Raw genomic sequence first — 14,064 nt, 5'->3', positions numbered from 1 at the left:
TCCCCTTGTCAGAAATGTGCTTCTGACTCATTTTATTGGGAGATTGCATGAGAGTGCATGACAGATTTGATGGGAAACAGATGGATACTAGTGTGTGGAGATGTCGGCTAATCCAAAGTGAGTGTAACCATATGTCTGCCTTTGCCTTTCTTTGAAACGGCCGACTTAGACTGTAACTGAATTTAGCTGTGTCGAGCAGAGCTGTTTTTCAGAATTACTCAGCGCTATTGACTGCGCTCCTGAATGTATTTTGTTGCAAATTCACAGGGTGATTGATCTATTTTGAACTTGATATTTTCCCACGGTAATGTTCTTGGCTGTGACTAATGTATCTGCAACATTTGAATACTTAAAACATATTTTCTTAAGTTGACAAGTTTTTTTTTTTTTTTTACTGTGCTAAATGAGTTTGCCTAGTTTTCTGGGAACATCAGATGTTGTTTATGAATCAGTGCACACATACTGGAATATGTGTATGTATGCCATGTGCTCTAAAAATGATCACACCCATCTGAATTTGGATCAATGCTGGAGGAAATTTAATTTTAGGTCACATTTTGCTGCATAATATTACAAACTTCCAATTTAGGGCAGAGTATCTTTCTTACAAGCATACTTCACTGCAAATAAGAAAAAATAAAGCTCTATTTATACAGCCCACAGTAATTTGTCAGAGTACATTCCACAGTTCACAGACAAAACCATATGCAGTGTATATTTTCACCTAGGAAGGTGAACCACAGTCTCATTCATAAACATTAACAGTGCTTTAAATAAACTATAATGCGGCTTTATTGTGCAAAACATTCACAGACTCAAAATTACAACCTGTTGTTTACTACATGTGTTCACATGACCAGAAATCACAAAACTTGCTCACAAATGTAATGATCATCACACTCAGCCTGCAATTCAGATCCATTATCATTATCACAAACAGTTGCTCTTCTTGTAAAAACAACTGCAAACAGAAGACAACTACATACACAAGCCAAACAAAACCCCACAACACAGTACATATCATCTCTCTTGTTTCTCAAGGCTGTCCGTTGAGTGTGTCATGTAGAAGCAGACTAGCGGAGTATTCCAGAACAGGTTTTCGGTTGAGGACGCTGGTGTTTGTTAATGCAAGATGGTTTTCGGCAGGTCATGTGGTTAGTGGTGACAGTTCTGCGCGGGTCACTTGACAAAATGCAGAGCCTCACACTGAACCACTGATCCGCGACTGCTGTCTAGGCTGGTGAGCAGGCGGAAACCTCCTTTGAGTGCCAGCATCACCGTCTCCAGCTTCAGACACTCCAGTGTACACACAAACGTGCTGTCCTGCTTCAGCACAAGCCGAGAGCCCTGCTCCGACTTGATGAAATGCCGAAACTGGATGACGTTGGACGACACCTCGAACTCCTCCGGAAAGCCATCCAAGCGACTTTTTGAGATCTGCACTAGGCGGCTTTTCACCTTCTCGATGAAGCTGTTGTCGCTGCTGTAGACCTTCAGACCCTGCGAGCGCTCGTGGCTGTCCGTCACCTCCAGGAAGGCGGGCTCGCGCTGCGTGGCCTGCTGATGCTCCCAGTTCTGCAGGGCTTGAGCCAGCTCGCTTAACCGGTAGAAGTCGGCCTCGCGGCGGAGCAGCTCGCCTTCCTTGAAGTCCTCGGGCAGCACCAGCTCGCCCAGGCGCAGGAAATTCAACACGTGCCGGAAGATGGGCCCGTCACGGTCGATGAAGGTGTTACCCATGGAGTCCACGTGCAGCACGGGCTTCTTCCCGGTGACCATCTCCTCCAGCAGGGATCCGGGGTGCTTGGCCAGGGTCTGGCGCTGTGCGGCGTATAGGTAGCCCCCCACGTTGATGGTGATGGTGCCGGAGGAAGGTTTCTTAAAGCTCTTGCTGGGCTGCAGCAAATCAGGATTGATCTGTCTCAGTTCGCTCTCCATCCTTCTGAGATTCCATTCCATGCCGTTCCTCACACCCAGCCTGGCGGAGTGTGTGTGGGGAGTGCGCGCGTGAGCGGGCGGGCGGACAAATAGGAGCGCAGCTGAGCGGCGCTGGCATGAAGCGCGGGAGCAGTGTGCGTTGCCAACAGTGTCTGAGCCTTTCACAGCCACGCAAACACATATATGTGTGCGCGTGTACACTCGCTGTGGGAGGAGGGGTGTTTAAGGGTGGGCTCTACTGCGTCAGCGGTGTGGGCTCGGAAAGAGCGAGTGCTTTGCTCGCTGCTCGCCGCTCTAAAGGCTGAATTTAATCACCTTTCCACTTCAGCGCTTCTCTGGCTCTGCAATTAGTGTCACTGCCCTCTGATGAAAGGAGTCCTCGGTTGGGTGGCGGCACGTGAACTCACCGAGAGGGCCAATTCACAGGGATCCCACATAATGAACTCTCTCCAACAAAAGTGTGAGAAGAGCGAGATGTTAATGCTTTCACGTCTATCGTGTCAAGTCATTGCTTTGAAAAGCCGTCTGTGTGATGTACCGACAACTGGCAGCTTTATCGCCAAACGAGCCATATCGAGTACAGTGTAGGTGTAGTTATGTAAATTATTTGTTAGTCTTCATATCAAAAGGGATGAATGCATTGAAGCCTTCTCGCTCTTTCTGAGAGGCTGGGTTCGCTTTGAGGCGCTCGTCCATGACCCAGTTATCGGCGAAGCCAAGAAGTGAGCCTTTGATAAGGAAGCCTATGCCTTCACTTGAAGTCATGGGGTCTGAGCTCGTAATTGGCCCCAAGCCGTCTTTAAGGGTGTTGTACATGCTACAAAGATGTATCGTGCTGTGTCACCATATAAACCACCTAGAGAAGAGAACCTGAAATCAATATTTCCAATACAATTCCTTATTAAACGTGAGCTCAAACAAAGAGCTCAAACCTTCGACTGTTGCATAGAGGATGTGCCCTTAAACAGCAGCAGAATCGCCATGACATCTTTCTCAGTGATGTCCCTAACAGATGACAGCCTGTCCATCATTCTTGAACGACGGCACTTCTGCTGTTGCCCCAGGACGGGAGATGGACCCTTCTGAGCCACATTTTGTGCTATGTACGTCATTAGCAGCTGAGACGGGGTGAAGCCTAATTCACTGTCTGAGTGCTGGGGTCAATTTGGCTTTACATATTCATCAGATGGTTTAAATTGTTGTTTTCATACAGACTCTTGTTTATTTTTTTTAACTGAAGGAATATTTAAAAATCAAGGCTAATTTGCATTTTGCCAAACAATTTGATATACTTTGACAGCTGATATTTTGGTTTATTAAATCCCTGCTATGGCAGTGATTCCTGGATGAGTTTTGAAGAACGGCACAATCAAAAGAGTCATGTCAAATCGTTATAGTTAAGTAGATCTTTAGATTAATGTCAAATGTTAAAACTGTATAAGATTAAATTCTTTAAAATCACCTAATTAATATTCAGAAGCTAAGCCTTCACCATGTTGTGATGTCACAAATGTGCACCGCCACCACAGTCCTCATCACTCTTTTAAACCGTGCCGCCCATGCACATAGCCATCTGATTATAGATGCAGTGACAGTCCATTATGGTCATATGTGACTGATTATAGTTGTTATAGACAGTTGTTATAGATAGCTCGGTCATGGTTTAATCATCATATGATTACTGGGTTTATTCATCTGCATTTGAATTGCAAACAGGGTTTAACTATGCCAGAGAAAATAGTGGGTGGCTGACCTGCTTTTTCTCATCTATCTTTTTGTTTTAATTGGTGCATTTGATTGTTTAACTTGAAGAAGCCCAAATTGATTTTAGTCCAGCAGTGGCAGACTGGCAAAAGCAGGCAAATGTAGATCAGAGCACTTGGATAGGAAATATTCTAGTTAAACTATGCAGAAAGAATATGAAGTTTTGACAAACACAGAAACAATAAATGATGATAAATATGAGCAAATGCTGTGCTTGTTGGCCAGATATATAATTAGTTATGCATATTCATGAAACCATGCATTACAAAAGTCATGCATTACAAAACAAAATAGTGGCATTTATAAAAAACAAAAAAGAAAAAAAAAGAAAGATAGCTCAATCACACTTTTGAAACCAAACATTTCACAAAAAATAACTTTAAATTATAGATATACTGTATGGAACACATGACATGCAAAATAAATGAAACGTTTTATTAATTTGTTCATTTTAGCTAAATCGTGAGTCGTGATCATGTTGTACTAATTCATTCCCTCGTTTTACCTAAACAATGATCATGATTTTTCAAAAGATTGAACAAATTAGAACATCTTGGCCACAATTTACCTACAACAAGGGAACAGATGAATGAGTCATTAGAACGAATTGTAAATTTGTGGCCACGATATATATATATATATATATATATATATATATATATATTTGCATGTTCATAATTTATGTGCTGAACGTTAGGAGAAATTCACCACTGAACTCCATACAGTACGTCCACTAAAAGCGAATTCCAAAATTGCTTTTTCTCACCCTTGCAGGGAACTGCAAGAAAAGGGCGCAACTTAATCATTCCAAAAGAAAGTAAGCAACCAAATCTCTTCAAGGGTAGGGTACCTCTATGAGGTACAAGGAAGCAATTTTATCATTTATGATTACGTTATCCTGAGTGGCACATCCTTACAATTAATTTTGAACACTGAAGTCATTTGTCAATGTACCTTTGAATTGAAATAATTTTTTTATGATTGTTTGTTTTCTACCACAGTCTTAACAGCTGAATTTTTTTTTAAAGGGAAAGTTCACCCCAAAATGAAAATTCTGCCATTAATTACTCACCCTCATGTCGGTCTAAACCCATAAGACCTTCGTTCATCTTCAGAACACAAAAATTAAGATATTTTTGATGAAATCCTTTGTGACCCCCCCATAGACAGACTGCAAAGTTATTACCACTTTCAAGGCCCAGAAAGGTAGTAAAGACAGTTAAAATAGTCCATGTGTCTACAGTGGTTCAACCTTAATGTTATGAAGTGACGAGAATACTTTCTGTGCGCAAAAAAACACCAAAATAAGTACTTTATTCAACAATTTCTTCTCTTCCGGTTTGAAACGACATGAGGGTGAGTAATTAATGACAGAAATTTCATTTTTGGGTGAACTATCCCTTTAAGTATGAATTTTGCTTTTATGTTGTTGTCATGGAAACATTTTGATTCAAAATAAAGTGGCAGTGACGTATGGCTGTTCCAAATGGCCACATATGAGACAGTAATGCCCTGCACTCACTTCAAATGATCTGCCCTTCGGATTTTAGAATCGCCTTGAGACCAATTGTGAAAGGGATGCTTTTAAAACGAATGCAAAGTCATGCATTTTTAATCCTAAATACATTTGGGGCTGCCATACATGCCATTGTATGCAGTTTGTGAAATTGGCAGCTGTGTGAAAAAAAAAAAAAAAAAAAAAGTACAATTGCTTGATGTTTGTTATATTTGCATAGTGCTTGCAGACACTGGAGTATTAAATGAACAGTATTTCAAAACAGATATGGAAATGGAGCCCGTAGAGAGAGAGCGGAAGAATCGTGATTTTAATAGCCCCTGAGGCATATGATTAAGAGTCTTATTATTATTTTACTGTCATATCTCGTCCCAAAATATCTACCTCTACTCCCTCAAGAGTCCTTTAAAAAGATTACAACTGTTATTATGCGTTGGCAAATCTTCTCGAGGCTGATAGTCCATCAGTAAGTGATACCTTATGAAAAATCTTAATTGAAACGCATAAATTAAATGCTACAGTGCAGTATTTGGATGGTTCGCAGTGCTAGACACATTTCAAAATAAACAGGTGCCGAGTGAGTGAGTTTAAGAGACCTTGAGGCATTTGAAAGGCTTCTTTCTCTGCTGCTGTATGCTGATGAAGAGACATGAAGGGATTGAAGATCTGCCTGCAGGTGGGTGTGTGTGTGAGTGGAGGCATAGAGGCTGTGTCCTGCTGAGGGCTTGGGATGTTATTGCTCTTGTTCGGTGTCTCTGAGGAAGTCAAACTGGTGGGATCTTGTGAGGAGGTGGAAGACCGACCCCCGTAACCTCTCTATCATCTCAGCATCGGATCTGCTGCCCACCAACGGGTTGAGCAACTCACGCCACCCCCAAACACAGTCCTACTCCATTCAGAGCCAGCGTTAATGCATCTCCCGCTGATTTAAATGGATTCCTCTATGGAAATGCTTATGTAACGTTACTGGCCTCGTAAGATGCGCGAGTCATGTGATGTTTGGGGAGGGACTGCGCAGAGGAGATGCGAACCTTGAGGTCTTGGTTTGCCCTGACCCCTCTTCATAGCCTCCGGGTAATTGCGAGGAAAATGGATGCTTTGTTGAAGTTGTGAAACACAAGTGGGCGTTTTTATGGAGTTACTCCAACAAGTGCTCTAACACTCATCTGGCAATAATTGCCAATAATTGTGCGCATTAGTGCTGCTCTGATGGATTTTGTGAGTGAAATATTTCTGCCCTTTAAAAGGGCCTGTGGGACAATAACCACAAGGTAATACAGGCACCGCTGTACATTTAATACAATCAATAGAAGCAAGCTGAACCATTAGACTGGCTTCATGGTGCGCCAACAAATGGCAGCGGTGCAACACAATGATGTTCTGCAGGAGGGAGGCTCATTTGGGTCTGATTAAAATCATCACTCATGGCTGGTTGACCCCATCGTTTTTCATACAAGAGTCAAACACTTCAGAATAGTGCCATAAAAACCTCCTGGTTGAATCACAGTTTTTCAATTGTCACCTAAAAAGAGGGGTTTTGTGCCAACGCTTTATTAGAGAGCGCTTGCTGTTGAAGTATGTTAATGTTTTAGTACAAAGAAAAGGCCATTAGTTGTCCTCGCAAAATTCAGACATTTTTAATTGGGTTTGCTTATCCTTTGTATGAGTGTGTAATGCATAACACAAAAAAGTTATTATTTGATGAACTATACCAAGTCGAATGTTGGTGTTTTTAAGACAAGCTGGCTCTTGAAGGCATGGTTGTTCAGCGAGCTGAATGCAGACCTGCAGTCAGTGAGAGCTACATGAAATTAAAGAAGTAAGTCAAAGCTGTTCAAAGCTGTCAAAGCTGTCAATGTATTTGATCTGATCATCTGGAGATGTGTTTTATTCACAGGCTGCAGATTGAAGAATCCACCAAACCTCTTCGTTTTTCTCAGAAGCTTGAGAAAGCCATCACAACTAATTACAAACCTGTGTCCAACCACAGCTATAATGTAAGTGTGTGTGTGTGTGTGTGGTTCAGGTATTTCCTATGTTAAGGGGACAAAATTTCCTTGGACAAAACATCCAAAGGATGGCATAAATGATACTAAATTATGTTTTTTGAAAATGTAAAAAAGCAGAAAGTTTGCTGTGATGGGTAGGTTTAGTAGCCTAGAAATCTAGACGCACCCTAGCGGCAGCAAAATGTATTTTGCAGCCAGGGTAGTCTAGCAACTCTCTGTTGACTTTCGGAGCTGTAAAAACCTAAATTGGGTCAGGCCAATCACATCGTGTATAGAGTAGGCGGGGTGGGCTTAACATAATGACGACAGAGTTGCGACGGCTCCCTGCTGAAAACAAAGAATGGCGGAGCTGCTGGCGAACAGTGTTTCGAATCGGCTTTGGCCGCGACTCTGTAGGACTTGGAGTTAAGTTTTTCTTTGAGAAAAGAGCAAAGAATGGCACTTAAGTCATTCTTAAAAAAGGAAGATGTGTTCATAGTTTTGCCGGCCAGATTCAAAAGTTGAATCTATCAACTAACGTTAGCTCCGCTGTTGGGAAAACGCTCTGGTTGGTTGCAGCGCTGTCCTATTGCGTGCCGAGGGAATTTGAAAGACAGCCGTTTATCCCGCCCCTCGGATTGAGCCGTGTCTATGGTGAGTTGCCAGACATCTTGATGTAGGTCTGGCTTGCCAGGCTATAGGTTTAGGGTTAGGGGATAGAATATACAGTTTTTAAAGTATAAAAAATATTATGTCAATGGAAACCCAATGTGTGTACAACTATCTTCATGAGGACCGAGTTTTAGACCATTGGAGTGAGGACAAATACAGTAAAGTGAGGACATTTTCGCTGAGAGCCCTTTAAAGGCCTGTTTGAGGGTCAATACTTGGTTTTAGGGATAAGGTTACAGTTAATGGTAAGTTTAGGGTAAGGGTTCAGGTTAGGCACTTGGTTGTGATGGTTAGGGTTGGGGTAAGGAGCGAGAGATTGCATTGTGTCAATGAATGTCCTCACAAAGATAGATGTTCGTGTGTGTGTGTGTGTGTGTGTGTGTGTGAGTGAGAGAGAGATCAAAACTTTAGCGAATTAATGAATGCTCTGTTTTGCTTATGCTTCTGTTTAGTTGGAATATGAGAAGAAAAAGAAAGAGGAAGGCAAGCGCGCAAGAGCTGACAAACAGAAGGTTCTAGAAATGCTCTTCTCTGCCTTTGAGAAGCACCAGTACTACAACATCAGAGACCTGGTGGACATCACAAAGCAACCGGTGGTGAGTTGTTCAGCTCAAGATGAGTAACCGTGCAAACACTGTGCCATAGGAATAGAAACCATGCTCTCCAATATTTTAAACTTGGACTGCAGTACCCATTTTAACTGCTAGCTCTCAATATTACATACTTCCCCTTTAAATTAAACATTTTAATTTAATTTGACATTATTGCAAAGTGCACTTTTTAAGTGTACCTAAGTGTGTTGAGAAAAAGTAATGAAAGTGTGCTTTTTTTTTTAAATATAATTTGAGGTACTGCATTCAGTACAATTAACCTCTCTTCTTTTTCACAAGGTTTTTTTTTTCTGACAACATTATGGCAGTGATAAATCTCATTTGTTTTTCTGTCTTATCAGAAATCATACACAAGAGAGATTAAACCAAGTAACAAGAAATCACAAATATTTAACATGGACTTGGTCTTGATTATATTATCATAGATAAGTGAGCTCCTTTGAATAAATGCCACTTGACTGCTGCCTCTGTCTCCCTGAAGGATTGGAGAAATATAAATGTGATTGAAGTTGGATGAGTCATAACTAAAAAGAAACTAAACTGAGAAGAAAATTACTTCCCACCGTGGTTTTGCCATTTAGTGGGTAGATTACACTAGTGAGGCTAAATAAAGAATTTATTACTTTTCACAAAGTTGTCTGAGAGACTTGATTAAAGACCCCTGTGGTGAAAATCAAGTTTTTAAGGTTGTCTATTTGTCTCTGAGGTGTTTTTAGTGTTTCACCGCTTTAAGACAAACCATGTGCAAATTCATAAGTCAAAACCATTGCGGAGTATTTTCTCCTTAAAACTGCAGTGAACCAAAAACTGTCAAAAAATCACCTGTTCTCATTTACATTTACATTTATGCATTTGGTAGACGCTTTTATCCAAAGCGACTTAAATTGCATTTCAAGGTACACATTTACATTCACAAATCACGTCAACTTTAGCATATTATTAACTATACTGTGAAGCAGGGGATTCTCAAGAGAAGCCAGATTATCCCAGTATATTTTTCTGTTGAGATGAAAAATCTGGTACATTTAACTTTATAGCGGGTGAATTATGTATATGATGTATATTACGATGTTATGATGAACTATATGCCGTTCTCCACTGACGTTCTGAGCTGTTCAAAGCATTTCTAAGGATGCTGATTTTCAGAAGGTAGATGTCTGACTCTGAGATGGTGAACGGGAACATGGTTTGTGTAACATTGGCAACACATTATTAGCTGTTTGATAACGTAGTCAAGTAAAAGGCTAATCATATTAATTATTGTTATGTGTCCGACATTGTAGAGAGCGATACATAAACCACATTACCATTCTGATACAATGCCTGTATAATTCACTCTTCCACTTCTTCTGAATCAGTTTCTGGCTCAAACATACTGTATATGGCTGAATTAAACCAGCATTTTCACTTGCCATTGTGCAGCGTTTACTACAGTAAAGGGAGATATTTTATTTAAAGGTGCATGAATGTTTACAACTCTCATGCCCCTCCACCACTACCACCGAGCAACCTCCCATCGAGTTCGTGCTCGTCAGTGCGTGTGCACCAGATTTTCTGGGAACGCACCTGCCTCAACAGCATCATTTTCTTTTCCTTGGTTGTTTTGGACCTCCTAGCTCTGGTTGTTAACCGAGGAATTGGAAGCTTGTTAGTAGATTTTCTCTCCGCCAGCACGCTTCGTACAATCCAACACACCTGCGAACTTCAGGTGTGTGCATCTGATATTGTAACGTAGGGGAGGGGGGATCTGTGGCGTGTGCATGAACTGTGATTGACAGTCAGATCTCACACAGCCCTGCGCTGATTGGACCAGAAGAACCGGGGGCGGTGGATTTTTGCAAACCACATAACAGACTCTAGGTGGAGGTAGAAGCACGTTTTTTTTTTCTAAAACCGGCTGATTTATGTTGTTCTGTTGGAGCATAGTGTCGGTTTCAGTGAATATGATTCAGTGAGTCTGTTTGGACTACAACACGATTTTTCCGGATCTTATGAAATCACAATGTTACTCATTTAAATAATCTCGGCCCACAGAATAAGCAAAACAGGGGACGAGGCCTGGTTGAGCTGCATTAGAGAAGACAATGTTGTCGCTACGTCAAAGAGACACTGTTTGTTCCACATTTTCAAAAACTCATTTGTTTGACCTTCCAGGCTGACGAACTAAACGTGGTTAAAACTTATTTTAAACACTGTTCCTGAACATTATAAACCCAATGTTTATCTGTGCATTCCACATTTTATGGAGAGCAGGTTGTTCTTTTGTAAGCTTCTGCTTTTGTAAGACAAAATTACAAAAAACATACCACTCTGAAACGTTCTGTGAAATCCGTGCTTGCAAAGTCTGTGCATGAAATCTGTTCTGCACGATCCTCTTGTTCATTAACATTGTCAGGGTCTGAATCGGGCTTGAATTGGTTTGAAATTGACGCCATCCTCAATATTTACACTAGAGAAGAACTTGCAGTTATGGAGGGGTGGGACATTTCCCGAATGCACACTAAGCGGTGCCAATCACAACACACTGGGCCAGCTAACCAATCACAGCACATTTAGTTTTCGGAAGGAGGGGCTTTATCGAAATCAGCGTGTTCGAGCGAGACTGGGGAGAGAGAAGCTGTAATAATGTTAAAAAAAAATGCGTTTTTTGGACAATCAAGCTTGAAAACATTCTAGTACACCTTGAAAACACAATCAAGAAAAGGGCATAATAGGACCCCTTTAAGAAGATTTACTGGCCATAAGGATTTTTTACCAGCCACAAAACTATTTGCAAAAACAGGCAGTTATGACATAAATATTTAAGATACCAGTGAAAATACACAATTTTCATTTACAGAAATTTAATAAAGTAATCTAATGTAAAATAACACTGCATAGTCTTCACTGTTTAAATTAAACATAGTTTAATCCTTATTAAAGTTACAAAAGTAATTCAGTCAAGGGCAGTGAGTGATTTTTCTGTGTTTTTTTGTTATTTGAATAACATTAAGGACACAGGCGGCAGCAGGAATATTAGGAAGGTATTCTTGCGCTTGAATATTTCAATTTGCAAGACTTAAACTTTCATGACGATGCAGCAATTGTCCAGAGCGTCGTTCACAATCTCACAAGATTGCATTGCTGGAAGTCATAGAAATATTACCAGCCAACTTCCGACGATCGACACCGTTTCATATACTTGCTAACACCGAATTTTACTCTCATTTGGTGCTCGGCAAGTGTTAATTTTAGGCCCTGGATCAATTCAATTCAATTCACATTTATTTGTATAGCGCTTTTCACAATATACATCGTTTTAAAGCAGCTTTACAGAAAATGCCACATTAGTCCACATTACAATTTAGAGTGATCTGTTATCAGAGGTAACTGAATGAGTTATGCATTTCAGAAATGTACATATACAAATCACAGTTAGCTCAAAATTTAAACAATGTAATAATTTAAGGCAGAAACTATGAGCTCATTGAAGTTATGAATACTTGTCTGTTAACAAATGATTATGACATATAGAAAACTGTAGCATGGTTGCATGTATGATTGGATTTTGGCAGCATGTGTTCACCCTTTCAATCTACTCTTCCTCTAGATTTACCTGAAGGAGATTCTCAGGGAGATCGGCGTGTACAATCCTAGAGGGCCTCATAAGAGCACCTGGGAGCTGAAATCAGAGTATCGCCACTATAAGGAAGGACAGGAGGAGGAGGAGGAGGAGGAAAAAATGGAGTAATCCAGATTACATAAGCTTGGGGGTCTGTTTTGTTTCATGTAACTGTTGTTTCTTTCTGTGCCAGATTTTTTTGGTCTCTTGTTCGTAGACCTTGTTAACTCTCAGGTGGAATGGATGTCAGTAGAAAAGAAATGAAGATATACTTTTTTTCTTGGGTTACATAGTGTTTCTTTAAGAGCATTATGAAATGAATACTTTAATTTGCACATGACTCTTGCATTCTTCTGAGTTAAGAGCACTTGCGTGTTATGGTTACATGAGCATATTAATAGTATTAATGAAAACGCAGAGACCCTTTAGACTTATCAGGAATGATCACATGCAAGTAAATTGCTCAAGACTAAGCCCAGGGGATCGTGTATAAAAATCGTGTATTTCATCCTAAAACGTGCTCAAAAGTTTTCAGATTTATAAACCATGCGTACACCAGAACCTGCACAAAATTCACTTTATAAAACCCAGACAGTGGAAGATTGTGCGCACATGCAACTCCATCCCGTCTCCTCCCCGAAATAACCATATATAGAGCTTACACCGATTATTGTGTGTAGGCTATCTTTGGATAGTTTACTAAATAGAACAATAGGCTGCTCTTTGTTGTTTTAAACCCCAAATCTTTTACTTATAACATTCTTCATTACCAATTATTCAATTATATGTAATATACAATGTCATTGCAAAGTTTCAATGTAGCTAGCTACTTTATGATAGGAACTTGTAGTGTAGCTAACTACTTTTTCAGAAGGGTTGCTTGACTCTTAACTATAATCTTAACTGTACTTTAACTTATGAGTATAGCTTCCCCAAAACTGTTTGCTATGCATATCCTTATCTGCATAATTTCCATATGCATTTCCAAGTGATACCATGTTTAACGGTACAAGACATTAGGTAAACATGAGATACGGACTATACATGCTGTTTGTGCAGTTACATTGCATTTCTAAAAATCATTTAGTATCCTTGTCTTGTTTTAGAATAAATATAGGCTATCAAAATATCTATAAAAGCAAAATTGTATAAAACACTTTTCAGAGATTTATTATTTTTCACTGGCCAAATAGTATTTAGTTTAGGGTCCAATTCTCACTATTAGTTGCTTATTAGCATGCATATTACTAGGATACTGGCTGATTATTAGTACTTATAAAGCACATATTAATGCCTTATTCTGCATGACCATATTCTACATCCCCTAATCCTATCCAATACCTAAACTTAACTACCTTACTAACTATTAAATAAGCAGTAATTAGGAGTTTGAGGCAAAAGTCGTAGTTAATAGTGAGAATTGGACCCTAAACTAAAATGTGACCAGTATTTTTAATTGTTTTAAACATCAAATTTCTGCAATTTTGCCTATAAGATAAACACGTTTTAGTATTGTCATCTGACCTTTTCAAACCGACCAATGGACCGGTCTACCACCGAACGAATGTGTGCATCATTGATCTCGCAGAAAACTATTTTCTCAAAACACAAGTTCTGCCATAGCGTGGTTAAAACCAGACCATTCTCAGTAGTAACTGAGTTATGGTCTGGCAAAGCTCCTTTAAAGGGTAACTAAACCCCTGGTCAGAGCCTGACTCCACCCACTGACAATATTTGAAAAATGCTGGAAAAGTAGGCAGAGCCCAGTGGAGAGGGGCGTGCATCTGAGACGTATCTCTCTGCAGGCAAGGGCGTGGTTAGCTGGTACCCTCTGACATCAGAGTGTACCACAACTTCCAATAGGAAAATTAAACTGCAGTAGCCACTGTTCAACCTGAAGAGGGCAGCACTCAGACGTTTTTACACCCTATTTAGTAAAATTAAAATACTTTAAACACAAATGTCAAAAAAATTACT

At 40.2% G+C, this 14,064-nt stretch overlaps 3 protein-coding genes across 3 annotated transcripts in view; 1 reads left to right on the top strand and 2 right to left on the bottom strand.

The window, feature by feature from the left end:
- gtf2f2b (general transcription factor IIF, polypeptide 2b) overlaps positions 1 to 12,555 on the top strand; it is a 29,877-nt gene extending 17,322 nt beyond the window's left edge. The window contains exons 7-10 of the mRNA XM_079880925.1: positions 6,953 to 7,034; positions 7,113 to 7,212; positions 8,328 to 8,471; positions 12,076 to 12,555. Coding sequence (XP_079737051.1) covers positions 6,953 to 7,034; positions 7,113 to 7,212; positions 8,328 to 8,471; positions 12,076 to 12,216 — 467 coding nt within the window. The 3' untranslated portion in view covers positions 12,217 to 12,555. The remainder of the gene's footprint in view (positions 1 to 6,952; positions 7,035 to 7,112; positions 7,213 to 8,327; positions 8,472 to 12,075) is intronic.
- Positions 1 to 14,064, bottom strand: part of enox1 (ecto-NOX disulfide-thiol exchanger 1) — a 456,290-nt gene that overhangs the window by 254,646 nt on the left and 187,580 nt on the right. The gene's annotated exons all lie outside the window — the stretch shown is intronic.
- Positions 648 to 2,120, bottom strand: kctd4 (potassium channel tetramerization domain containing 4). Its single transcript, XM_079880917.1, has one exon. The coding sequence runs from the start codon at positions 1,954 to 1,956 to the stop codon at positions 1,180 to 1,182; it is 777 nt and encodes a 258-aa protein (XP_079737043.1). The 5' UTR covers positions 1,957 to 2,120; the 3' UTR covers positions 648 to 1,179.

The sequence above is a fragment of the Squalius cephalus genome (genome assembly GCF_949319135.1).
Source record: "Squalius cephalus genome assembly, chromosome: 9".
In the NCBI taxonomy this organism is placed as follows: domain Eukaryota; kingdom Metazoa; phylum Chordata; class Actinopteri; order Cypriniformes; family Leuciscidae; genus Squalius; species Squalius cephalus.
The sequence above is the reverse complement of the archived record's forward strand: the minus strand, read 5'-3'. Positions and strand labels throughout refer to the sequence as shown.

Bases quoted from the DNA above. Each gene is read 5' to 3' on its own strand.
- kctd4 (XM_079880917.1), bottom strand. From the start codon at position 1,956: ATGGAATGGAATCTCAGAAGGATGGAGAGCGAACTGAGACAGATCAAT.